The sequence below is a fragment of the Anopheles merus genome, chromosome 2R (assembly GCF_017562075.2).
Source record: "Anopheles merus strain MAF chromosome 2R, AmerM5.1, whole genome shotgun sequence".
NCBI classification, from domain to species: domain Eukaryota; kingdom Metazoa; phylum Arthropoda; class Insecta; order Diptera; family Culicidae; genus Anopheles; species Anopheles merus.
Window position 1 is genome coordinate 39,719,046 of NC_054082.1, and position 26,691 is coordinate 39,745,736.

A 26,691-nucleotide genomic window follows, 5' to 3' on the forward strand; every position below is an offset into this window, starting at 1 on the left:
GCATGTTGAACATCGTGTGATAAACGGAAGCCTTATCTCACCGAAAGACACATAATATTCTCGTGTTTCAATCTTCACTTTCCTTCCTCACCCCGGTCGGCTGCTGTCCTTTCATGGCACATTAATTTGATTCTTGCACATAGCCGGCGGTAACATTCGGTACAGATTGGACGCGGAAAAAAGCACACACAAAAACGACACACATACACACGGTCACATTTATGGCAGACGCGCGGAAGACTCATTGCCGAAATCAATTCACAGTGCCGGCGAGCGAGATGAGACTGGAGTGAACCGAGAACCGACGGGCTGAGGATCATAAATCTTTTACTCATCGGTTAGCTCCTCGGGGTTCCGTGCCGGGTCTAATGTTTGCGTGCGGCGTTTGCATTCATCCGGTGGCCAATGATTCGTTCCTTTCGATCACCTTGGGAAGTATGCGGTAGCGCAAAACAGCATCCAGGTAGGACCGATCGGCTCCAGCTTCGCACCACCGCAGTCGTCGCGGTACGTCGATTTTTCCACTGGCTTAACTCACTGGCATGAATCAATCCAAAATGAAACGAGCGGGTGGACGTAAAGCCTACGGTACGTGCTCCGTCCCCTGCCGTATGATTGAGCGCAAGCCGTGCTAATGGGAAGCCACGGGCTGAGCCACTAAATCAGAGCCGAGCTCATTTGTAAATGTCGCAACCGTTTCCACGAACCATCCTTTTGCCAATGTAAGTCCGTGTAACTATTGCCATTTATATCATACTACTTTTTCTGCACGTGGAGCAAGCGCGTACGATGCGGAAAGTGAACACTAAGCGTACAGTAAAAGCGGTCGTTAAGCTGTGCTTTCTAAGGCAACTTTATGCAAGTTTATTTTTATGTTTTGCAACAAACCATAAAAAACCAACATACAAAGTTGATTCTTGCGCAGTATAAGCGTTGCAGATTCAGCATTGCATCCTATGAATCGAGATATCACCATATTCGTGGCATTGCTTAAGAATGCTTTGTAAAAGTGTCGCTCGGTTTCGAGATATTGTGTGAAACCCTCTAAGAGCATTACTACATAATAATAATAATAATATCGTTAATATTAATTTAATTTCATTTGTGAATTATTTAGTTGCCATAATCGATTGGTAATCTGTTTTTTGATGATATCACTCAAATTGATAGGGGTATCATTCAATTTTAAATGTTGAATTGTAGCAATTGTTGAATGGTATGTGGGAAGAATAAGGATTATTGTAACAATTCCATTCCCTCCATCAAATATCAAACAATTACCCGTCATGAATTGTTTAAAATGAAAATTTGACATCCTGTTAATATGAATTGTGCCAGAAATACACAATTTTATCTTACTATAGTATTAGATTAACCACTAAACCTAATGGTTACTACTGAGAACATATTTCATCAATAATTCTCATTATCAAACAAATGAGTGGCAATCATCTCCATTTGATGTTTGCAGCATAAGAAAGATAATTGTAAGTATTTTTGTTTACTTTTCTATTTCGGAATACTTTTGTTTGGCAATCGCAATTATTAAATAACAGTAGATACTTGTTTACCTGATTCTAAGCAAAACGAATTCGTTTTGCAAAAGACTTCGTTAAATTGTAAAAAAAATTTAACATTTATGTTTTTTATAAGGAATTGAAAAAATCAATATATACAGATAATTATTGAGTTTGAAGTTAGATACATACATTCATACTTTTAGAATAACGGAATTGATTTTTTGTATTGTCAAGGCAATCATAACATTAATTGTCTCGTGAATCTTTGATAGTGATGACGAAAACTAAAGATTTTTCACAAATTGAAAACCAGCTCAAGCTTCGCGAGCAATAAAACCTCCTTAAATATTCTACCATATCGCAAGAAGCTCACGAGAACCAACAGCAGCAATGGCACATCACATTGAAAGCCTATTAATTGGTTATGTGCTTGGATTGTTGCGAGAAAAGCATTTCTGCCGGCAGGAATGCAGACAATAAATCATACCCCCAGCACAGCCATCCAGATAATCGTTTTGTTCGTCGCGCAGTACGAAGCGAATAATGTACGAACGAAATTATTAATTTCATTCCATTCTGTCATCCCGACACTGCACCAGAGCAGCCTCGATCCTGCTCTCACACTCGTGCTACTTGCTTGCTTGCTTGCCGATCCCGTCTACGGTCGCGAAAGCATCGTACTTCTATTACCGAAACGGTTGGTACAGCATTTCTGCCACCTCTTCTCTGTGCAACATCTCGCCAAATGGACGAAAGTGCAAAAACTCCCATCACAAACATCTGCACCTATCTTGCGGGCACCGGTATGCCGGGGGGGAGGCTCTTTTCTTTCGCGTTTCGCCACCAAAAATAAGTTCCACTTGGCACCGGATACAGTACTTCGAACTGAAAATAAAGTGTACCATCCAAGGAAGACATCATATTTCGAGCTGAGCGAACCCCAAACTAAAGCTATGTTGTGTGGAGCGGAACGGAACGCCGTTGCCACGGTAACGGCCACCGAGAAATAAGAAAGCGGGAACACTTTTCACGGGCACACTCGTTACCGAACGTGAAATAAGAACAGTGACGTGCAATTTCAGTTTCTTTTTTTTTTGTTTTACTCTACCATCCAACACACTACCCTTTTAAGTGAATGGATGCCATGATAAAACGAACAAAAAAAAACACTTCCGAACATGTTCTCCGAATTTACCCGCGACCAGGCGTCTCCATTGCCGGACAAGTCTGCTCGGCATGGGTAGGACATGTCCCTGGGATGTGTATACGCGCATGTGTGTGTGTTGGCGTTAGTGTGAAACTCTTTTTTTATTATCTCCAACGTGTATGCGCGCGTGTGAATGTATGTATGATTTCTTTTTTATATCACTTTCGAGGAAGTTCTTCAACCACGTAGAATGTGTGTTTTGGCGTATTTGTGTGTTTTGGGTGATTTTATTCCACTTGTTTGCACTTGCGCTTGCAAACGCGTTGGTCGAAATGTAGTAAATTATGTGCTTTTTTCATCTTCGCTTCCTTTCGGTTATCACTCTGTATGCAGTTTATTTTAACACCACTTAGCTGCAGGCGGTACTTAACGGAATATGGCACCGACAACAACAATAACGGAGCCAGAGTACACACATCTGCGTTGGTTTTTTTGGTCTCCCTCACACAAACTCGTTTTTCTCTCTCACTCTTCAGATAAAAAGTTAAAAAAAAAATCACGATATAAGTCGGCCCTTTACAGTACTTGTGATGATGTTCCACAGCATGAAAAGCTTCCACTTTCGTAAGTGCTGTTGAACCCGGTCATCAATTGTTGCGTTGCAACAATGTTGCTGCAATTAAAATATGTTGAACTTGTTCCATTTCTGTTCCCGAATAAGATATTATGAAAATAAATCGGAAGTTATGTGTAACAAACAATGCTTTCAATGAAAAAAAATCCTTTAGTAACCATGCGCCTCCATTGCATCTCATATTTACCTTTGAGCACTATTTTTCACAGTTTTTTTAGTGAATTATCATTAAATTATTTCCCATCTCATGTTATTCATGTTTGCTCATGCTTCTAACACACACCTAAACAGAAACATTTGCACACTACATCCATTGAAAAGAAACTCATCCACCATAAAATAAGTCGTCTGGGCACTTTACATCATCCGACATCCTCTTTGAATTCAAAAATTGCCTTTTCTTCCAATCGGTACAAAACTGCTTCAAAAAAGTTGAACCAAAACTGCTTAAACGACTCTAGCAAAAGTTTCCCCCAAGAGAGTCACATCCTTCAGTGTGCGTTGAGGCAAACAATTAGCTCTTATGCTCCTCAAACCCTAAGGAAGGTAAGTTATCTTACATCGCATGTGTTTGCGCATGTGTATGAGTCTGTATGTTGACTTATGCCAACGAACGCAATGACGGTCCGAAATGGAAAAAAGGTCACCGTATGCGCGCGAGGAAGGTAATTTGCAAGGAAGCGTAATATTTTTTGCATAACTTTGATCCCATGTAAATGACTCCTCTCCATTTGCCCTGTTCTCCGTTCTCCGTTCCGTCATCCGTTCGTTCCACTATCCCGACCGGCGTAGGAAAATTGAAGAAAAATGTTCGTACAACAGCACTTCACCTCTACGACTATGGTACTACAGCGACAGCTTCTGCCACCGGCTTGAGTGTTCCCATTACCAGCACACATGTACACTCGGTGTTCGCTGTGACGGAGGCACCACAAAAAGTGTATAAGAGGGTGAAGACGGCAATATTTCGCATGGCATACAATTTATGCGAAGGAATTTTTCACTGCCGTGACTGGACGGATACCACGGTGGAAAGGCCGCAAGCAAACGCGTTTGGGGGAACGTATTACCTTTGACCCCAAAATATACGCCTTGTTCAGCAACTCCACAGACACACACACACACCTTTACCTTCACCACTCCATCCTTACCTTTCCGTGCACGCTTCGTGACACGCGTATGAAACGATTCCATGTAACAGAAAACATTAAACGGTATATTGAACGCCAAACTTCTCGTTTAAGGAGCTTTGATGATATATACATGTTTCTTCCCTTGCCCGGCATGCCTCAATAATGCTCCACATTTCGTCTACCAAGTTCAATAAAAACACCAAAACTTCTTTCCTAACTTTTGAAACATACACAGAAAAAATAATAATAATAATAAGGTGAGCCAATCAGTCGGAACAACTTTGTACGCATGAAAGGGGAGCGAGAAAAATATACACGACAACAACAAAACGTACCACCACGAAACCAAATATTTGAGTTCAAAGCCAACGAGCTCAACGAGTTTTTCGCGGCTTTCCATGTGCTGCTCATATTTTAGCTCTTAACGTTTAAGCCTACGCCGAGCGCCGCGAACGTCAAAAGCTTTCTTTTCCCGGCGCACTCGGAATCAAACGGGAGGAAGAAAACTTTTACCACCCCTTTCCGGCCTCCTTCCGGTCCGAGGCCGACTTTTAATGAGAAAAACTTTGGCAACTTCTCATGTTACCTTTTCCGCTTGTTTTGCACTGCTCGCTAGAAAGTTGACCTTATCTTATCCGTCCATACTCATCCTGTATGGATGCTTGAATCTTGATTTTTTTATAAGATCTTCGGCTACATTCTCTGGCATGGTGTTGTGGTGGAAAAGAGAATGCTTTCCTTTTCATAATGGTACAGCTGCACGTTTGCCAAACGCGCTTGTCGGTGATGATATTTATTTATAAGTTGTCAATAAAGTTTTGATTCTAATGTGAGAGGAGTATGAGTCGATTGATTTATTCTTTGTCACAACTGTGAATATCACTCAGGAAATAAACAAGCTCACACATTTGCCAAACAAAAATTAACAAGACTAGAATATATTATTCAAAAAATATTTTATACAGTCTCTCCGCAGCCAATTGAATTCCATAAACTCACATTGAAGGTCAAGAAACGCGTATAGGATTATCGCATAGGCAAACAAGTCTTAGCGACAGATAACGCAATAACTATTACCGAGCAGTAACACGGCTAATAAACAAGGCACCCGTTTATACGCAAGCACTCAGACACCTGTGCCCATTCGCTGTTGTATGTTAACAAATTTACGACGCTGGCGAAATGGGACAGCCAGATAAAAAGCGACCCTAAGCCATACAGCCTCCACACACACACACACACACACACACACACACACACACACACACACACACACACCCATACACCCATACAAACCAGCTGCCGTCTGGTACGAAGTTCGGTCTCGATTTAATGGTTAAAGTTTACTGCCAAAAGTTCCATGTGCGATCGGCGACAGATTGCCAGCACGCTGGTGACATTATTTGACATTAGCCGTGGCGCGGTGGTGCCAAACCTTCTGCCACTGCACTGTTCTGATGGATCCGAATGGAAAAGAAGAAAGAAAAAAAGCCAAAAGAATGAACGGAAACCATCACTCGTTTACCCAACCCACCCACTCACCTACCTTCGTTACGTTGTCCCATCCCATCGAGAGTGCAAATCGAACGTCAACGATCGTCTTGGGAAAAGTGTTATTATTTTTCGTGTGGATAAACTTCACGAAATCATGACCATAACTTTGCCCGCACCTTTCTGGCGAGAAAGGCATGGGGGGGGGGGGGGGGGTTGCTCATCGATCTGAAAAACCAATCATTCTGTCGGTTCATTTCGGTTCATCGGGTCCAAAGCTAAAGAGCGTACGGGGTTGGAAAAATGTTACGGACGGCTCGGGACGGTTTTGACGAGAAGCAACCCCGAGGTAAACAGCAAGGAACACAGCAACGCAGGTGCCTGCTGGCTGGCTGGCTGGTTGGCTGGTTGCCGTAAAGGATGTTCGGAATTTATTGCTCTTTCCGGTGTGCGCCACGCTGGCGCATGGGGCACATTCGCGCCGTCGTAAAAACAAAACGTCGCACCAATTTACGGCTTGGGTGATAATTGAATGCGAACCTGGTGCCAGCGTTCCGTGACGATACGCGCCGGAACGATTCGGCTGCGGCTAAGGTGCAAAGTTCAATTGACTTACACCTCACCTTCCGAAACTGCTGCTTTTAGCTGATTAATCTGAACTTTCCGGCACTGTGTTGACATTGAACCCCCCCCCCCCCCCCCCCCAACCCCTCAGATAGTGTGTGCAATTACACGATGAATAGGAAAACATATTACATTAGACATCTTTTACTTATTGGCTATAGTTCAAAAGTCTCCATGGCGTTCATTCGGTTAGAAAACAAAAAAATACATCAAATGTAGCCGGCATAAACAAAGCCAATCAAACAGCGGTGCTGAAGACAACTCCTGTGTCAAGTCTCTTACTCGATTGGATTCCATTTTTGTTTTACTATTTATAGGGATTTATCAACACACACTCACATGTAGCACAAACAGCACGCAACGGCTAAGATCATTTCAATCGTAGCGTCAGTTTCTTCACGACCATACGTCGCACGCTGATTGGGAAACACCATGAGAAAACATTTTCCAATCCACTTGAACGCTGTGTATCGCCCATCGCTTTTGTAAGACGTCTTTTAGCAAGCGCCATCTTTTCTTTTTTATCCCACCCTCTTCTTGTTGATCTTTTGTTTCGGGTGCCACTCGAAAAAAAAATATATATATACATGCTGCCCCACAAGCTGATATGTATGTGTGTGATATGTTCACCGTCCCTGCAAGTGTTTTGTTTGCTTTCTGTCATGCCGTGCATTCGAGAGCCATTTAGCCGTCCGGGGCGAAACCATTAGTACGCGAGAAGGAAAGGCACGCTTGAAAAGTTGCGCAGAATCCACACATACACACACGCACACAAATACACAGTTATATAATTCTGGCCTGGACGACAAACGTTACACATTGTTTGCCTTTTGATCGTGCTAATGATGTGTTTTACTTTCTACTTTTCTTTCCCATTGCTTTCAACACTGTTGTACAAATTTCTTCAATTGTGACGCACAGAACCATCAACAGGCAAAATGGGGCGCAAGCAAGAAATGGAGCCTGATTGGGCTTGCCTTTCTTATGTTCGTTTTTCGGCTAGCCGAGATGGGAAACCGAATAGGAGATCCACTGAATTAATGAGACAGATTTCACGTCGTTCGAATAGGCTCTGCACATCCACGAGCGGAGGCTGTAGGAAATTGCTTCCAATTCATACACGCACACATGTGCACGTATATATTCGTCGGTTGGGACTTAGGCCATGGGAAACATGGATCCAGCAAAAGAAAGGTACGGTAAAGAATGTTTGATTCATGGGCGATGTGCTGATGCGATGAATATTGATGAACATTTTTACCGGATCCTAGATTAAGCGACCAATGAATTGTTAATAAAAGGTTTACAACACAGGACCGTCAGGCGGTTTTTCGAAGCATAGCTTATTTTCTTTTTAAAAGTAACCACTAGATGTTGTGCCTTCCAACAGGAAAAGAGACAAGAAATTTACAAATAAATATATTCCATTAAAAACGTCATGGCAATTTTGTTCCATTTAAACTGTCATTTGAAGTGTAGTCTACTACAGCACAGGCTGTCGCGTTATAAGGTGCACCACCCAAACTCAAAATGAAACGAAAACACTCATGAATTTCCAGATGCGAATGTGTCCCGTTCTAAAGATCATCTACACGCATTCACTGGCAAACTTTCGTCAACTTCCAGTAGAGGAAAGTTCTAAGAATTGAACTTTTCTGTGCTTTGCGCCGGATGAAACACATCTTTGTAGTCTGCGATAGAAAAGCAGGAAATTAGAATCTGAATATTTGCCCTCTGTTTGCATTCACCACACGACAGCTAAAGGCCGGACAGTGTCTGTGATCGACGCTTTTGTATGCGCACAGTCACAAACTAGCTGCAAGCGCCCGGAATAAAGAGAAAAAGAGAAAGACAGATACATACATTAAACCGGCCAACTTTGCACCGTTTGCTTCCATTTCCGTCCAGTGTGTCTTAGCGGAGACAGGAGGCACTTAAAGTTTCTAGAAAGCGATCGGTACAGTGCTTCCAGCGGTACCACCGGCAAACGAAGGTTGGAATCAATCCGGAAGCGGAAACTATATTACACACAAGAAAGTTGGTCTTCGTAATGGTTGGCATGCTCTCTCTCTCTCTCTCTCTCTCTCTCTCTCTCTCTCTCTCTCTCTCGCTACTTCTAGCATACACTATCTTGCACTGCTCACGAAATGTAGTTAGTCATTGGGATTGGGCAACTAACTTCATTGTCATCTATGGCTAATTTCCTACAGTATTTGAGTACAGTACAATATAAATAAATAGTACTTATATTCAAACAAGTTCTTGTTCTTGTTGTTTAGTGAGGATTCCAGGGAAAAGATTGTCTAAGACACTTACTGGCTGAGCTATTTATCACTGATGGGTATACTTGTGGCGTACCTCGTACGCAAGCTGCACCACACCACAGGTGTGTAGTTGCACTAACACACCACACTTGAGTTACACCGCATGCAAGCAATTGGCTTGATTTGGAAATCGTACCGAACCGAATAGCTGCACTACCGCGCATCGGAAATTAAATAAAAACGCTCGCTTTCATTTTGACCGCTAGGCAAACCAGACGTGAGTAGAAATCAATCCGCATATCCGTACATCCGAAGAAGATAGTATTGACACGCATAACCCTATAACCCTATATACTCATAGCAATACAGTATGTAAGGTTCATACGAAATTGCAAAAATTGGAAATGTTCATGGAGCTGAGATAAATTATGATTACAACACACCATGGGATTTAATTTATAAGAATTGTGGCCAGGCCATGCCTCGTAGTAGAAGGAGTCTCTCCTATGTATCCTTTGTTGACCACTATAGAGTCGTTTGATTTGTCATGTGTCTCTCCAAATGTGTCCACGAATCAAAACAGTTGTCTGTTTCTGGTAAGCCATTTAAAACAAAAAATGGCTAAATAAAAGAAATATTGTTAAAGATGACTAATAAGAAACAGAGATTTTACCATGGCAAACAAAAACTTTAATAAATGAAGAACCTCTTTTGATATACATTTAGTGCATGGAACTCGTGGATTTTGGAATTCAGTGATAAATAGTACAAATGTGCTAAAATGTGTCACACTGATCATTCTTTGGTCACTCTCTGCGGTTTGAAATTATCTGATAACTAATTTTGATCCGCTTCGCTCTTTAGAGTATGTTCCAACGTGCATTAGGAAGTCAAAACGCGCAATATCCATTGAAACTACGAGTAATAATTGGCTCTTTATTCCCAAAACCTTCCACAGACTGTTCCGAGTTGAAGGAAGCTATGACAATGCACTCCATGCCACCAACATCCCATTTCCCAGTCCCCTACGTTCATTATTATTTCATTAGCCTCAAACCCTATTTCAATACCAATACAAATGCATCTCCCCAAAAAAGTAACAACGAGCGCCTTCACTGGCCCAACTATCCCTATCAAGCGTGGTGCAGGGGAAAAGCCGCTTTTGTTACCCGATGGTAGCTGCCCTTTTAGATAGGAACACTATTTCCTATCGCAATATCTCGCCACCTACATTCGCCATTCGCGGTTGGTTGACCAGATCCTTGACAAAGGAAACGCTATCCTCATCAACACACCAACCCTACCCCGACTGCGCGTACAGTCTGTGCCTTATTTCATTTCGTTTCATTACCAAACGTAGCGGCATTCCAGCAATATTCGCGAGACAACAGGGTTGCACCAAAAACACCCAAAGTGTTACACAGACTCATCGTCGCCGCACACCGTACCGGCGGGTGGGTTAGGGTTTTGTGGTAGCTGCCGCTGTAGCGGTTGGTTTTTTGAGCAGAAAATGCATCAGTACCGTCGAATGGTACATTATTTTCGGATGCATCTGGCCCCTGCCGAGCGTTTGGTGCCGCAGTTCCGTCGACCACCGAATGCTATGGTCACGGTTGCCGCTATGATGTAGTGTTCATAAAACTGGTCAACATTTCTCATGCAGCTCTCATTCGGAAAAGTTCATCCCACAAAGCGTGTGGAGTGTGCATGAGGGTGGATTCGTGGGCGACTGCGGGATTTAATTAAATTTAATTCTGCAATTTGTGTCAGTTTTATTGTATGCTTTGCAGCACCGTACAGCGTGCATAGAGCAGTGGCCAGTGAAGCATCGCTGTGACATATGGGTTTTCTTGAGAATGTTGTGTGTTGTGCAGTATCCTTGCTGGGTGTAAAATAAATAGTGTGAATTTCGCTCACACTTTGGTCACTTTGGTTTGATACTCACATTCCCAGCCGCAGCGTTACTCATGCCAAGCTGAATGAGACAAATAATTAGGTTCTACATCACAAGAGCAGATAATTGTTTGGAATTTCATTGAAATTTTAACCGAAAAGAACATCATGCTTCACACAATTTCTTAAATATGTTTATAACACAACCGACCTTAGTTATTAAACGATGCAGAATGTAATTTGAGTGTATAAATAATAAAACACGAACTAATCTAGACTTATTAATAAAGCACCTTGTTGCCTAACGTACTCGTCATTGTCGGCAGATGTCGACAGGTCAAGTATGAAGAATTTGTGCAAACAAACGCCTCTTCCCGTTAGGTATGTGAGTAAGACAAAATAGAATAAAAAATAAACGCAAAACAACAACAGTAAAGTTCTCCCTGACGACCCATCCGACCCACACATGGATAGTGGTTATCATCATCATCATCATCATCATTTTCATCGTCGCCACATGACGATGGTTTTTGTCTATTTCATTCCATCCTGGTAGCTGCCCGAAACATTGCCAGGCGAAGGATGTAATAGTACAGCAGTACCTTCACCACCATATTGCCTTGGGTCTCTTAGGCAAACAAAAAACATTACAGAACAAGCGTGCGTGTGTGTGTGTGTGTGCATGTGTGTGTAAATGTATGTGTGTAATTGTGGTTGTGTCAATGTGAGTGTTGCGATAAAAATGCATGATTGTTGTACGTGATAAAAATAAAGTGTCTACAAATATCTAATAAGCACATTGTTCGGCTAGATTGGAGTATAAATCATGTTCAATATTTGAGTCTACGAAAAAAAAACTGAGAATCGTCATCAACTTGTGAGTACCTTGAACTAACTGCATTCTTAACACAACAGTGTCTAATAAATACAGTATATTTTAATATTATTTTATACATATGATCACAAAACTATAGAAAACGAATATTGGGGCCCTTCACGATTCTAGTTAGTTTTTTGTATGGAGTTTGACAGTTGGAGGCTGAAATCATGTAAACACTCCATACAAAACCACACAAAAAACTAGCCTGCAATTTTCAGTCTAGATTATTCTAGCCTCAAAGCTAGAATTAGATTCGAGTACCTGTTCGAAAACACGGTGTTGTTTACATTTACCCCAAGGTGCATTAAAGAGATCACGTGGTGGAATCTAGAATCAAAGTGTATGTAGCCCAGGTGGTCTAATAGCATGTTTTCAAACCAAATTTGAATATCACTTTTTGACAGGATGGATGAAAAATTTTGTTCAAGCAAGCTTTCTGGAGGCTTGATGAATACTCAAAACACTCTTAAAATCTTCATTCAGAAACAGAAGCAATAAAAATTTGCCTTCTAAATTCATACATCTTGAGATAAGCCCACCTGTATATTATACTCACTTAGATAGCTGCACGAAAACTGCTATACAATTCAAACAGCTGACAGACTGAAATTTCAGCCTACAAACTTACAATGGAAAGGACTCCATTATTATAATTCAGCTAATCCTAAAAATTGTCTAATTTTGAGATTTTTTTCAGCATGAAAGACTACAGCAGATATATATTTGAAAAAACTATGCCAAAGTATTTCAAAAAGTAAATATGCAAAACAGAAAAAGATACTTTAATACAGTGCAAATCACTTCACAACTATTTTGCCACAAAACTTCCAAACTTATGGTTTTGTTTTTCAGACTGCAAAGTATAAAGCAATACACCCTGACCAATTTATAACACCTTTTTGCTACCATAAAAACTAGTGATACGTGCAAAAACTCATTTTTTAAAACAAATTAATTTATCGTCCATACTCATGTTTCACAAAACATTCGTTAAAGTTCATCCAGCCGCTATAATACGGACAAATTATTCTACGCAAAGTGTAACTGACCACCTGGTGTGTAAAACTTATTCATCAGTAGCTTCCTCAATCCTTTCCCGTCCCTTGTCTGGTAATAAAAGAGCACATTTTTTCCACCCAAATTAAACCATACTTGTTCCACCGAAGCCATCCCGGCAATGAAGGTAAATTTAATTTACAAAATTGAAATCCTGGCTCTTGTGCCGTACAACTTTGCAACTGAATATGAAATTGTTCCAACCGAAACGGGCCAACCCGAGCGGAATCATCAAATTTATGCTCCAAAGACCGAGCGACAGGGACCGGCAGCTATCCGTGAAGAGACAGGACATGTGAAACAGCCGCTCAGCGAAAGGAGCAAGCGATCGACACCAGGCTAAAGCAGGCCGAGCAGCAACCGAACGCGAAGACGAACGCTCGCCTTCTCGCAAGCCTTGACGTCAAGGGTCGCTAATGTCGCCCCAAGAATTTCGATCTGGTAGCTCGCAGAACCAGCAAAATGAACGAGCAGTCCATTTCCCGGTGGCTTCGCGCACTCCGGTGCCCATAATCCGTCACCTTCTCGAGGGATTTCGGTTTCGTGTAGCACGGCTCCCCGATGGTGGAACTTTTCTCGCAAATTGGATTTGCCAAGAACCTCGACAAATGATGCCGACTGTGCGCGCAACCTTCCGATTTGCTGCAAATCTTCCTACGCCGGAGAACCACCGTTTCCGACCGGCCTAGCTGTCGTTCGAATAGATTTTTTTTTCGTATTGTTTGAATTTTACTCGCAGTAAGACAATGCGTCTACCACGGGGATTGAAATCGTTCTAGGCTTGGTCGCCATCATTCTTCCGAAGGTGAAAATTTATGTAAGATTTTATTATCTACCATCATCCACTCGAAACAACCACATGTATATGGAGCGACAGTATTGTCGGAAGGTAGTACTCATATTTGATTGCTCTTTTTACAGATGTGTAGTTTCTAACATTCTTTTTTGAGTATGTAAATGTATATAAAGCAGGCCTACAGAATTGTGCGCAATTCTTCGCATTGTCGATGTACGGGATATAGTTTAGGTAGTAGGTTTTCTGTACGTTTCACATTGACTTATTTAAAAGAAGCGAATGTATTACCCATAGAATAACCTGTTTTTAAGTACAAATATTCGTTTCAATACAACTGGTACTTCACTCAATGATTCCAGAGTCTAAAGTATTTTTGTACATAGCAAAATTGCTATATTTGAGAATGCTCAACAATTCCACTCATGTCACGGATATTTTTAAAATAAAGACAAATTATGTTCAAAAGCAAGACGAACAGTACATCACAGCTATTCTTAAATACATATATTTACTTTGAATATTTAGTATAAACTCATTCAATTTTTCACAAGTATGTCTAAAAGATGTAAAAAGAACTGCAAGGTAAGGTGAAAGTGCATTTGATTCTAAATACCTATTGTAAGGTACGACCGCAGAATCCGATATCGGTCTATAGACTAGGTAAATAGGCCTTTCTAGAACGCGGTAAACTGCTTCCGCAAAGAGTACGATTTGCGAGAGGAATAGAAATGAGAGCGACAAAACGAGAGAGTGTGAGAGATGTAAAGAGAGAGAGTGGAAGAAAGGGCAGTAGCAAAAAGAAAGTCGAACGATACGGAAACAAATAAAACTAATTTTTTATGCGATCTTAATGAAAGTGCATGTAAAAAAGGTTTTGCCAAAAGATTTATCTTCCGAATCGTAGCGCTACTCAACACCTATATTTGGTATACTCGATGGCTCGGTCCGATGGTCTAATCAAATCACGAGCCGGCTGCTAAAAGGCGAGATAGTATCGATTCTCTTTCGAACTGCGACCTCCCGTAGCAATTGCTGGAATCATGCGTTCGCATAGCGCTTTATAAGAAGCTATTTAAAGCCGGGCATAGTCGCTTAGGCTCTTTCGTATAAAAATGAAGAAAAAGCATGTTTTATATTGTTTTATGAATCTGCAATGTTATGTAAACTACAATCCATTATTGCATTGTTGTCTCAATTGTAAATGTTACGTAAAGTTAATTAAAGTAACAAAAATAAAGCTTTCGCAGGTTTAATGTATGCCGTATTATTAACCATATAGTTCTGATTTTCATACATTTACTATTGGTAATTCCTATAGTAATTTACTTAAGGTAATTTTTCCTAGCAAATTGCCATATCCTAAGTATAAAAGGTGATACAAGTCATGCATAAATCCATAAGGAAACATTATTATATCCAATGCACGTAATTCATACATACTTCGATTTTCCGTATACAAATCAGCACATAAAGTCTTTAGGCTAAACAGACCCTTCCGCGCCCTTAAATCTCCCTCATACAATCTTTATTATACCAAAAAAGGAAGAAACCGAAAAATCACTTCAGCTAATCACATTGTGTATACCTCAATTTTCCATCCAGCTTTGAACAACTTGTGAGAGAGGGGGGACTATAAAAAACCAGCTTTCCCAAAAGTACGCAATAGCTTTAGTGCATTGTGAAAGGCCCAGGTGACCCTGGGTAAACAACAATAAACAGCTCATCATGCTCACGCTGCTAACGGTATGCTACGGCCCTTCCCAAGCCCCTCCCAAAGCGACGTCTGGCAGATTTGCGGGACAACAACAGTTTGTGTTCCGGGGCGTCCAAACAGTACAACGTTGACATACGATCAGTGCGCAGGGTGGCCCAATGACGCCCTTGTGGAGCAAAAGAAACGAATCAAACGATCAAAAGCGCCATCCACCCACTGTTTGGGAGGTGGGAGGTGGTTGGTGCGAAGCCAAAGTAAATAATTCAGAAAACGAGAGAATGACATGCACCTTTTTCCTGGCTGCCAGGGAGAGACCAATCACGACGCAGTCCTACAGCGGGTTCCAGCTTCTTGCCAGGCAGGCAGAAAGGAGTTTCCACTCTTCCCCTTTTCTGCTTGTGTAGCCTTTCCCGACACATGCGGGCGCGTGTTTGTGTGTGTGTTTGTGTACAATGAAACCACAACGAAATAACTTCCCATTTTCCCGAGCTCCACCAACATCACCTTACCGTGTCTAGCTGACGTTTGACTTCCGTAAAGCATAACAAACAAACACTAGCACTAACACCGGGCAGGGCTGGCTGGCAACCGCAATCATACCACAAGAGCCGTGCCACACTTGCCAACGCCACCAGTTCCGGTGCACGACCAAAGCTCCGACGCTACTCCGGTGGCTACTTGTGGCAGAGTCGGGTTTTCAGGAAGTGTACCACCATCACCGGCACCGGCAAGATTGATCTGTCTCTCGTCGTCCACAAGCTCGACACCACTTGTCAACGAAATGTTAAGCCCCCGGAAACATACGCAACGCCGCCCCCGGTTGTATCACCGAAGGGACGGGCAGGAAGGCACACAATATGCAACAATGGCAATAATAAACCTGTCACTTTATTTGCCAACACACACACACACACACACACACAACAATACTCCACACTGTGCTCTCTTCCAACAACCATGGCAACTGACGGTACGACAATCAGCTTCAACCGCCACGTGGCGGTTTGTTACACTTGACACTTGACTGTCGACCGACTGCTCACTGGTCATGAGTGGAATAGGCCAAAAAGGGCCCCCTTTTTGCCCTTCTTTACCTAATACATCGTTTAGATGCTTGCAGCTGGTGAGGTGGTGGGTAAAGGATAGCAGAATGTCTTGGTGCGTCATCTTGACGGTCGAAAATGATGTAATTGCATAAGACGCAGTCGGAGCGGGAAAAGAACAGGGAGGCAATTAATTACTTACATGGTACGACCAGCAGGCCAATCGTAACGAACAACACGAACACTTTCCATCGGGGTAACATCGTTCCCCGGTGCGACCCGGTGTGCCGGACAATGCAGACTAAAATTCCTGTAAATAAGAGAAGAAAAAAAAACGAAAGGATTAGTAATACGGTGAGGTACGGCGCGACGTGTGTCTTTTACAACATTCCCACATACACACAGAACGTGAACGGTTAGAAAACTTGTCGCATCGGATGGACATTCGAACGGCCGGAACAAATGATGTACACGTTCAATCAACGAATCCCAATCCGACGTTCGGACGAGTGGTTCGACGAATCAATCAAATCTTATATATCGAACATACATGTTTGGGACGAAACCGTCATGCTGTTACCCTGCCAGTGGACAGAATCACCGGTACACAAGTGACGTGGAAAACTTTTTCAATATTTATACTGATTTTATTGCAGCCGGAAACATGTGCACACATGAACAAAAAAAAAGGAAAATGACTAGACGACCAGAACTGATGCGAAGAGGCTTTGAATGTGCTGGTCAATATCATTCAAATCAATCGTATATTATACGTCACTTTTTCCTAGCTCGTTCTGATACTGTAAGAAAAAAAACTTCAACGACGGTCGACAAAGCAGTTCTCCAATTCTCCACAGTTTTTTGAACAGGAATACTAAAAAGTTTTATGCAAAAAAAAAACGTTCAAAAGTTTTACCACGAATAAGAGGTTACTGCTTATGTAATTGTTTGTATCATTCGCAATAGAACGTGGAAGGTGAAACAAGTTATTTGAAAATTAAATGCAAATATGTTTTCCATAATGTTTATACCCGTTGAAGAAGAAAGGGCGACCGCATACTGTTTGAATAAGTAAAAAAACTTAAGCAAGGGTGTATTAGGACTCTACACAGTTTTTTTTACCGGAGTTTGACATTTGAAGGCTGAAATGCTATCAAGACTCGACGTAAAATTACGCGCCAAACTCACTTAGGTTTATAGATTTAAAGATGTCCGTATAAAAATATAAAAAAAAACTCCGATTTGTTGCATGTTTGATCAGCTCCTGTGAAATTGAAATTTTATGTTGAAACGCACATAGGACGCCAATAAAGATTTAAAACAAATCTAATCATTATTTTACTATTTAATAGAAGTGTTTTAACTTTCTGGCACTGAATGTAAAAACCAAAACACTATGATTTTAAAATGCAACATTGTTAAAATGTGATATAGCAGATGGCAACTGTCAGTTGCGTATGGAAAATAAAACCTCGATGATGAATATGCTTCCACTGACATGCTAAAATTTTAAATTTTCTAACTCATACGATCATAGACATAAATGTTGCATAACATCCATTTTAACTTGAATAAAAATAGTTTTTACAACGAAAATTTAGTTATCTTGACGCAGTGAATAAACATCATTACTATTCTAATTCCAATCGAAAAAAAACAACTGATTTCGATCAACGCCATGGCCCAATCTAGTCTCACAAACACTTTTTCTTCCAAAATCCATTACGAACCCAAGAGACTCTAGTAATTGACACTTAAATTCAATTCACCACTTCATTACTCCAAGCTCAGCAAGCAAACGAATTGAGGTTGAAAATTTAATACAAAAAACTCCTTCACGATTTCGTTTGCTATACGTTGCTTACACTACAACAACAACCACAACAATGGATAAAAAAAAAACTACTATCCCAAAAGTGACGAGGGTAAATGAGAGTGTGCGTCTTACGAAAAGTTAACGCAGCGATAAGCCCACACGGTCCGCCGCGGCACAATTCTTCGAATCTCACTGTAAGGGTTTAGGTGGAGTGGTTTGGCCGGCAACGCCACAAGCTAAAGTAGCGTGTACGACCATAAACGAAACGGTCACAAAAAGTGACCCATAAAAAGGGTTGTTCATTGTGGGCACGTGCTTACACACGAGACCGGTAGCGAAATCGTATCAACTGCGCTAGGAAGATATATATAAGTATATCTAGGACACAGCAGCGCCAATAGGTAGCAGCGAGAGTCGCTTTAGTCGAGCCAAAGCGACCGCCATTCACGCGCAACTTTCGGTCGTAAAATCGGTCAATCGATTATAGCTGTAGACGGTGTAAGCTAACGGGCGGCCGCTGCCGTCAGCCCTTTCGCTATGGCACCGCTTGCAAAAGGTATGAAGTAGAACATTTTAATACTCAATCTAGATGGACGGAAAATATGCTGGACACATGAACGGGTTCAGAAAAACGGATGGAGCTACAAAAAAGCACGCAAACACATACCAGCAGCCTGTCAATAGCTCTATCAACGTCGTAAAGTATGCAAATCAATTGATCACGCAGCGGAAGGAAACGCGGGACGACGGCCAGAAAGATCCTTTTTGAAAGATCAAACTCTCGTGCGAAAGTAAGTGGTGCTTCTTGATTGCATATTGCGACCACCGTGCTAGTGGGACGGACGCTTTCCATGGAGAGGGAGCAACAACAAGGATGCGGGGAAAACATCAACCCTCTAAAAGAGGCATAAAAGCAAAGCCACTGCTGTGGCACAGCATTCCCGGCACTGTTTCCAGTATAAGAGGCAGAGAAGAAGAAAAAAAAGACAACCCCCTGTCAGCCGACAGGAATAAAATCTCAAGCCAAAGGAAAATTGATCCTCCATTTCAGGCAGCATTGGATGGTGGTGGATTCCACCATCAAAAGGACGTCCTGTCGTAAAGGAAAGCTGCTGGAAAATCTTATATCTTCCACGAAATGTGACTCATATATTTCGGCTCCAAAACCCGTTACTCCAGCTGCTTGACTATGTGTGTGTGTGTCTAAGTACTCGAATAAGAATACGATCGAACGGTGTGCTGCGCCGAGAAGGGTGAAATCAAAAATCCATTGTCGTCATTTTCGAACGAAAGTATCAGTTTTCGGTCAGGTTCGGTACTGGAGTGGCAACTGCACAGGCAACACATAGAGCCGATAGGCTCCTGGCACTGCTTCCGAAGTGCTTCGAATCAAGCCAATAAAGAGAAGCGACAGAACAAATCGAGATACGTGCATCATAACTTTAAACCATACTATGGATGTAGCAGAAGCAGCAAGGCATCGTCTTCGCCAGCTCCAGGGAAACACGTTTCGCTTGAAATTGATTCCATTATGCAGAGGAATAGAACGATAGGAAGAGAAGCGACGAGTATGGGCACGTTATTGGAAATTCATAAAATTATTTTGATTTCCTTTTAATGGTCCCGCTTTTCTGCATGACTGTACCCAGGTGGCACATGCGACAAATCGTTCAATTGGCGTTGCATAGGATCGAGAAGCAATAGTACGTTAGAGCATATCGCCTTGGGGAACGGTATCAGTGAAATTGAAATACAAAATCAACCCACTGGCACACTCACCTATCATGTTGGGAGAAAAGGCTATATTTTAATATAGGAGCTACTAGTTGATTTTCTATGAATAAACCAGTCTTCACGAAAAAAAAACCATCCAACTGGGGAGTTTAAAGTCCCCCAAAAGGTCCCATTTGGGTTTGTTTCTTCCGAAAACCTTCAACAAAGGCAAGGTCCGCAACTGTTCAAACCCAAAAAATTATCATATGCATATTGTCGACATCGCAAAACGATCCAATAACGATGGAGAACCTTCAATAGTTCTGTCAAGCACACGTGGTCAATAAAAGCACCGCTTGTCGTTGGTACCATATGCCACTAAAGCTACTCTGTACACTGTACACGGGCGTCTGATTTCTCTGCTACGCTGTCCTCTGGATGCTGTAGCTCACTTTTTACCCCCGTGATTGTTTACATTTTTCTCCTCGTCGTATTAGTTTTACCTTCCCACAACGGCCCTGGCGCTTCGGCGAACGCTCGTTTGCATATTGACAGGCGCAGGCGGCAGCAGAGTCACGGTACCGTAGCCAAAGCATGACCAACCAGACCGGACAAGGTTAGTTTTGCGCTCGCTTACGATACCGCGTTCCGTGCACAAACGGTTGCCCCACGACAGTCCGTAGAGCAGACGGTGCTCGCCGTACGTAACACACAAACCGAGAAAGAAAACAGCAATAGCGCACGGAAAAGACGGCTCTTGCGTGCCGTTTCCCCGTTGGCTAGAATCGACGGCGAGAAGCAATGGATGATAATAGGATTTCTCTTTTATTTGCATTAAACCGTGTGCTTTCCCAAGTTGGAAAAGATGAAGATGAGTCGATTGATTTCAATGCATCACGTCGACGGATCTGTTTTCGTAGCTTGTGTCATGCTCTCTCTCTCTGTGCTTTCCTCCTGTACGAAGAGGATTTTTTGTATATTCTTTTTTTTTTTGTCTCAGAGGTTTAGTCTTGGGTCTCGGGAGCTTGTCGACGTTTCACTGCTGCCAGCTTTAACGTACGTACATACACACACAACCCACAACTCCCGCTTCTGGGGGGCGAATGTTCAAGCGAAACTTCTCGCGTAAAGCAAAATAGACGCTCTGATCATCAACAGACGAGTAAATATTGACAAATGAGATTAAAAATGAATTTCGATCCGCGCGTGAAATTGATCAAACCGATTGATTCGGTGCGGTTTGTGGTGGGGCTGGTGCTGGTGCTGCTCGTGGCATGGAGGCGCCCGGTACCTCACTGCCGGAATCGAAACACGTGGAAATAATTCATCATTCATGACGACGGTTGATTAGCTTGGTGAAATATAAAAAAATAAACAAAATAAAACAAGCTAAATTTATGCAACGGCAATGAATTTTCGATACAAATATTGCCTTTTCTGCCGACGTGATGAGCGATGAATGATTAGAAATTAGCGAATACGTAATTGCAATGTACAGTCTAAACATAATTGGATGTTTACTGCAACGAAATTGCTAATCTACTGTTCAAATTTTCATAAAACAATCAATTTAAATTTGTAATTTTGCAACAAATTCTCTAATATAAGGCAACAAACTTATTCGCATTACACTCGTCCATTAAAGCACACAACAACTGGGCAAAAGTAACTATAAGGCATTTCTGATGAAAGCTATTTGAAGATGATAATGGAAGACAAAAGGCTTCGAGTTTCGCCTTGATTATCGCAGAATACGCCTACGATAGTACGAGATCGACTGTGATTGGCAGGTATGATAATTAATAACAAAGAGATAATTTATTGTGCATCCGATGTTTATCATTATTGTTTCAGATGTTTGTTATGTTTCCTTGCGCACAAACGTAAACGAATTATCTTGAAATAATTGAATCATTCCAATCAGATCCTTGAAGTAGCATTTCGGTATGAATTAAAGTTTCTCTTAAAGTCTTAAACATTAATTTCAAGCTTAGTTTATCGACATTGTTTCCTACTCACACAATTATAAAACACAGCGAAACCCACTCCTTGTCTCAGATCACAAAATCAATTTATTTATTGCTTGTTTTTCTCTTTGTTCATCGAAGAAACTGGAAAAGAATTCCTCCATGCGAGAAACAACACACAACAACACTTCCCCCGTAACAACCCATTCCTCACCACTATTTCCGGCAAGTTGCCGTTCGCCGGTTCCACAGTAAACCATAATTCACTTCTTTTTAATTTTATTAAATTTTCGATAATTTATGACCCACGATTTTACACCCACGGTGCCAGCATCTCGCCAGACTGTAACCCAAGGAACGACAGGAACAGCCCAAACAGCCCGGTCACTAGTGACGCTTATCATATACCTTCGCCTTTTAGCGTTGGGTTCGGCAGCGTCAATGGTCAACCACTTTTCTCAAACCACTCCACTCGACACCCCACATGGGGCAGGAAGGAAATGGAATGTGAAATAACTGGTCAGCGCTTGAGCGGAGCGAAAAACGAACCCGTAAACGGAAAAATATCAATCTTGAACCGAATGAAAAACGCGGCTTCGAAAAAAAAGCGCTTCCACAAACAGGATACAGTATTTTGTTGTTGTTTTTTCTTTCTCTCTTCTTCTCCTTTTGCTTTCTTTGCCGGTTCAAGTCCCCTCCTTCAAAGGAAACATATTTTCAGCACAGTTTCGCTCACGTAACCATTTTCTTTTCCTTCCGTTTCATTTCTTGTTATTTTTTGACCCTTCGTTTCCATCCCTGCTCAGTTTTTGTAGCATTTTTCCCCCCCATTACTACAACACTAGTGCCGTTATTATACCCCAAGCATGCTACTTACTAAAGGTTCCACTATCCAATGAAGGAATAACAAGGGATAAAGATATCCTCCCAGTGCGGGAGGGAAAGAAACGAGGGAAGGAACGAACACCATCCAAGCTGGCCACGCTTTGGACAATATGATGAGGTGGCATAACGATGAGATTTATGAGTAGTGACGATGGAAACTTGCTGCCATTGCCGTTTCAGCCAACGGTACGAGCATGTGTGCGGAAGCTTCCACGCTTCCTGCCGACGTTTCCTGCGGATAACGCAAACGTCACACGTGCCACATGTATCGCCACTTCATTCGCTGTTTTATGAGCGTCGGTTCGGTTGGCACAACCATGCCAGCGTTCACGATTTCTTGAGCGACCCTGCCGTGGAAAGCCGGAGCGAAAAAATATTTGTACATCTATAAAGAGCTTTCCTTTTCCGGTACGTTTTGTTCAATTTCACGAAAAAGCTAAACGCCCGGCACGAAAGGGGTGTGGCCGCTAAATCCCATTAAAGAAATCAACCCTCGAAACGAAATTGAATGTGACAGCAATCACGTCGGCAAACAAAACTTAGTACGCAAAGAGCACCGACCAGAATGTGCTCATCGGCCCGGGGGTCGTTTTTTTATATTGAAATTCCATCCTGTCGCAGTAAATCATTTTCACTCCGTTTCCGGCACTCATCAATCAACCATTGGGGCTCACTCCTTGCCGGGTGAAACTGGAACGTACAGGCGCTGCTGGTGTGTGGTTGTGTAAAAACGCTGCTGCTAGAGTGCGATGCATTGGAAAAACTGGTTGCCAGCGTTGCCGCAGGGGAGTGTGGGTAGTTTACGGTGGTTTGCTCCACACCACACCACCTAAGCAAGCGTACACAGGCGTGCATATAAATTTATTAAAAATTTATTATTACATGAGCTGGCAGCAATAAGGAAATATTACGCGCCATCGAATGATTTATACGTTTATTTTGACATTCAACGGTGCAGCCGGCTCGTTAACGTGCTCCCGGGACGCGGAAGGCGTTTTATTATGCCTTCCGGCACGGGTGAACGCATTTGCTGGCGGTGTGCATCAGACTGTGTATGCATCGTACATCAGCGACCGCTTAGATGAAGCGCAAAGCGTGATAAAGTTGCTCACTTGGCTCTCCCCTCCTGTTGTAAAGAGCGAGCATTTCAAAAAGCACGCAAAGTGTACATGGCGAGATGTTCTACTAAGAAATGAAAGCGAGGGCTTTTTCATTAGACAACATACGCTACATAAACAGATTATTCTGTGTTTCTTCAACAGCATCAAACTGTAGCAAAATATTTGACAAAATACTTCACTTGTTTGTTTTTTATTATTCACAACACAAATAGAAAACTATTTCGGAAATTGCTCCCAAACGCACTCAATTGTGTGAGTAAAATGGTTGCCTTTGGCCGCGCTGGTACCAACTTTTCCCAAACAAACACTATTTTTGTCTCGCTTCCTGCCAAAATCCAATGGCCTTGGATTCTTGTGATTTTAAGTAAGGAAAACACCAACACCGCCCGCATCCTTTCTCGCGTAAACATACATGCTGCTTTTGTTTTTCAAAACGGTACCGAGTTTCCGAATAACTTCCCCGGCCCGGGTTCCGGGCTGAACAGTCACTTCCCGGACCAACGCATCAACCGAACCGATGGTAGCGAGATCCAAGATACGAGGATCGTCTGAGCTACCAGGGTGGATTTTTCTCTCTCTCTTCTTCACTAGCTACTGCTTTTTGTTTTTTGTTCAACACCTCCACCGTCTGTGTTGGTGTATCTGTGGCAAAAGTGATTTGGAAGGGAAAAGTTTTTCTTTGTCCCAACTTTTACAAGACACACATCGAGAAAGTGGGGACCGTTATCGCGCGAGTCGGGAAACCGATTTCCGACCAATCAGCTTCCCGACCGCTAACGAAAAGGGAAACTGACCCGGGATGCTGGGGGTTCGGGATGTTGTTTTCATCCTCTGTACGTGTACGCTGGATGTCCTACTGTGGCTGAGCGGTGCTTTCCTCCTTCAAATGGACGGGCAATGGCTGGGAGGATGTGTGAATAAATGGTTTTTGTTACGTATGAGCGAGTTTTTGTTTTGCTTTACTGCTGCGTGTTTTTTACGTACATCCGTATAGTAACGTTGCTGATCGAGTATGAATTTGCGTTTCATTCCTACCGTAGCATATGGTTTTTGATCGAAGAGCGAGTATGGTTTTGTGGAATTTCAGCCCAGATAGAAAAGCATTAACAACAGTGCAAAAATTAAATGCAGATATGCTAATAATACGCACAAAAATAGGTGATCGATGTGAATAATTTTTCTATAATTTTCCATCTTGCTGATGTTTCTTATGTTATGAGTTTTGATTGCATGATTTCCAAAGAATTTTTATCGCTTGTAATAACCGTACGGCTGTTTCGTTCGAAAAGATGATAAGTAACGAAGGCTACACCTTCTTGGAAAGCTATTTTCAGCTATTGCAAGTTCAAGGGAACTTGCACAAATTACTCAAAATCCAAATTCCCGACCGTCCCTAGTCAGGATAATCTAGAATTAAATTCATGCCTGCTGTCATTTTTAACATCGTTCCAACATGATCAGCGTCGCATCCAAGACAGGTACCGCGATTAGTTGGAATTTGTCGCAATATCTTACCTAAAATCCACTTCTAAGCCAAACTGCCTTACAATAAATAATTTTGCGGAAATTCTGTCGTTTCGTACAGTCCTCTATTTCATAGAAACTTTCATTAAACACAAATCATCATCAGCTAAAACTGAATACCGACTCAAATGTTGTAAAGGGCGAAAAGTTCTGCTGTGTCACCATGCAATAAGACATATCGAGACAAATTCACGCCGTGAAGTTTAAAAAAATAGACAAAATCAACATGTCTAAAACATTTCACACCTAATGTATGTACTCGAGGTGTCAAAAAAAGCATTCATAAAGGTGATCCAGATCTTTTGATCGGATCAATCATTCAATCGTTCATGCTCTGCCAAACCTGCCGATTCTGAAGTATGTTCTCTCTCTCTTTTTCAAGGTTTCAAAGTTTTTTGGTTGTTTCCCGATTTTTTGTGTACACTTCCTATAGTTTTTTGGTTCATTCTAACGCCTTATTTGGCGCTACACTTACTTTTTGGTTGAATTGTATTAATATCCAATTGGACGATACCAAACATATACATGGGCACGATTCAAACATACATGGGAATGTTAACGAGCGAACGAATAAGCGAGCCAGTTTGGTGGAGCACGTTTTACTTTGCTTTATTCCAAGTGACTATTTTTATTTTTTTTTAATATTTGTTATTCCAACTGTATTACAATTCTCTCAAGTACCTATTATTAATTTTGTCAACTTAAATGATTCCAACATTTTATTACAACTGTCCCCTGATGACTGCAATTCAGCAGGAGGTTTTACTTTAACCTATATGCAGCTGCACACTAGTTTTCTAATCACTGTTAAAACCTTACCCTCTAAATCCTGTACAAATCAAAATGAACCACACGACCCACCTTCCCAGAAGCTCCCTCCCTTCACGCCCACGAGAAGCCAGGAGGGGAAAGCGGACAGCGAGCAGTGCGAAACGAGCCCGACAAACAAACCCCAGAAAGATGGAGCACCGTTCTGAATTATTCATACCGGTCACTGCTGCAACCCGCACCAGCAGCAGTAGCGGCAGTAGCGCAAAATGCCGGCCCCGGTGCAGCGCTCCGTGGTGGCATGTTTATACGCTCACTGACTTATCGATACAAACAACGGTGAGTGCGCCCGAACGATATTTCCACCGGCGCAGGGAGCGAGCGTGCAGACGGTCATTGGGGAGTGGTCGAAAAAAAAGCAACATAATTAACTTTCCATGCTCTCATGAATAATGTAGCGTAGAAGCCGTGGGATTAGCCATCGACATTGGCACAGGCAAGGCACAGGCGTTTAAAGTCGCGCTTGGATTTGTTCGATTTCTTCCTTTTCAAAATTCAATATCGCGCGTTGCCCGTGAACAAAAGGTTCGTTCCCGTTCCATTCGGCTAAGGCAATGAAAATGGAGCAGTAACGTTTTCGTACTTCTGTCGCTTTCCGCACTTCGAAGCTTTAAGACGCGTCAGCATTCAATCGATGTCGAA

At 42.1% G+C, this 26,691-nt stretch overlaps 1 protein-coding gene across 12 annotated transcripts in view; it reads right to left on the minus strand.

Moving 5' to 3' along the window:
* LOC121603531 (cadherin-87A) overlaps positions 1 to 26,691 on the minus strand; it is a 133,932-nt gene that overhangs the window by 43,028 nt on the left and 64,213 nt on the right. For all 12 annotated transcript variants that reach the window (XM_041932379.1, XM_041932385.1, XM_041932374.1 and 9 more), the window contains one exon: positions 16,398 to 16,505. In XM_041932379.1, coding sequence (XP_041788313.1) covers positions 16,398 to 16,458 — 61 coding nt within the window. In that variant the 5' untranslated portion in view covers positions 16,459 to 16,505. The remainder of the gene's footprint in view (positions 1 to 16,397; positions 16,506 to 26,691) is intronic.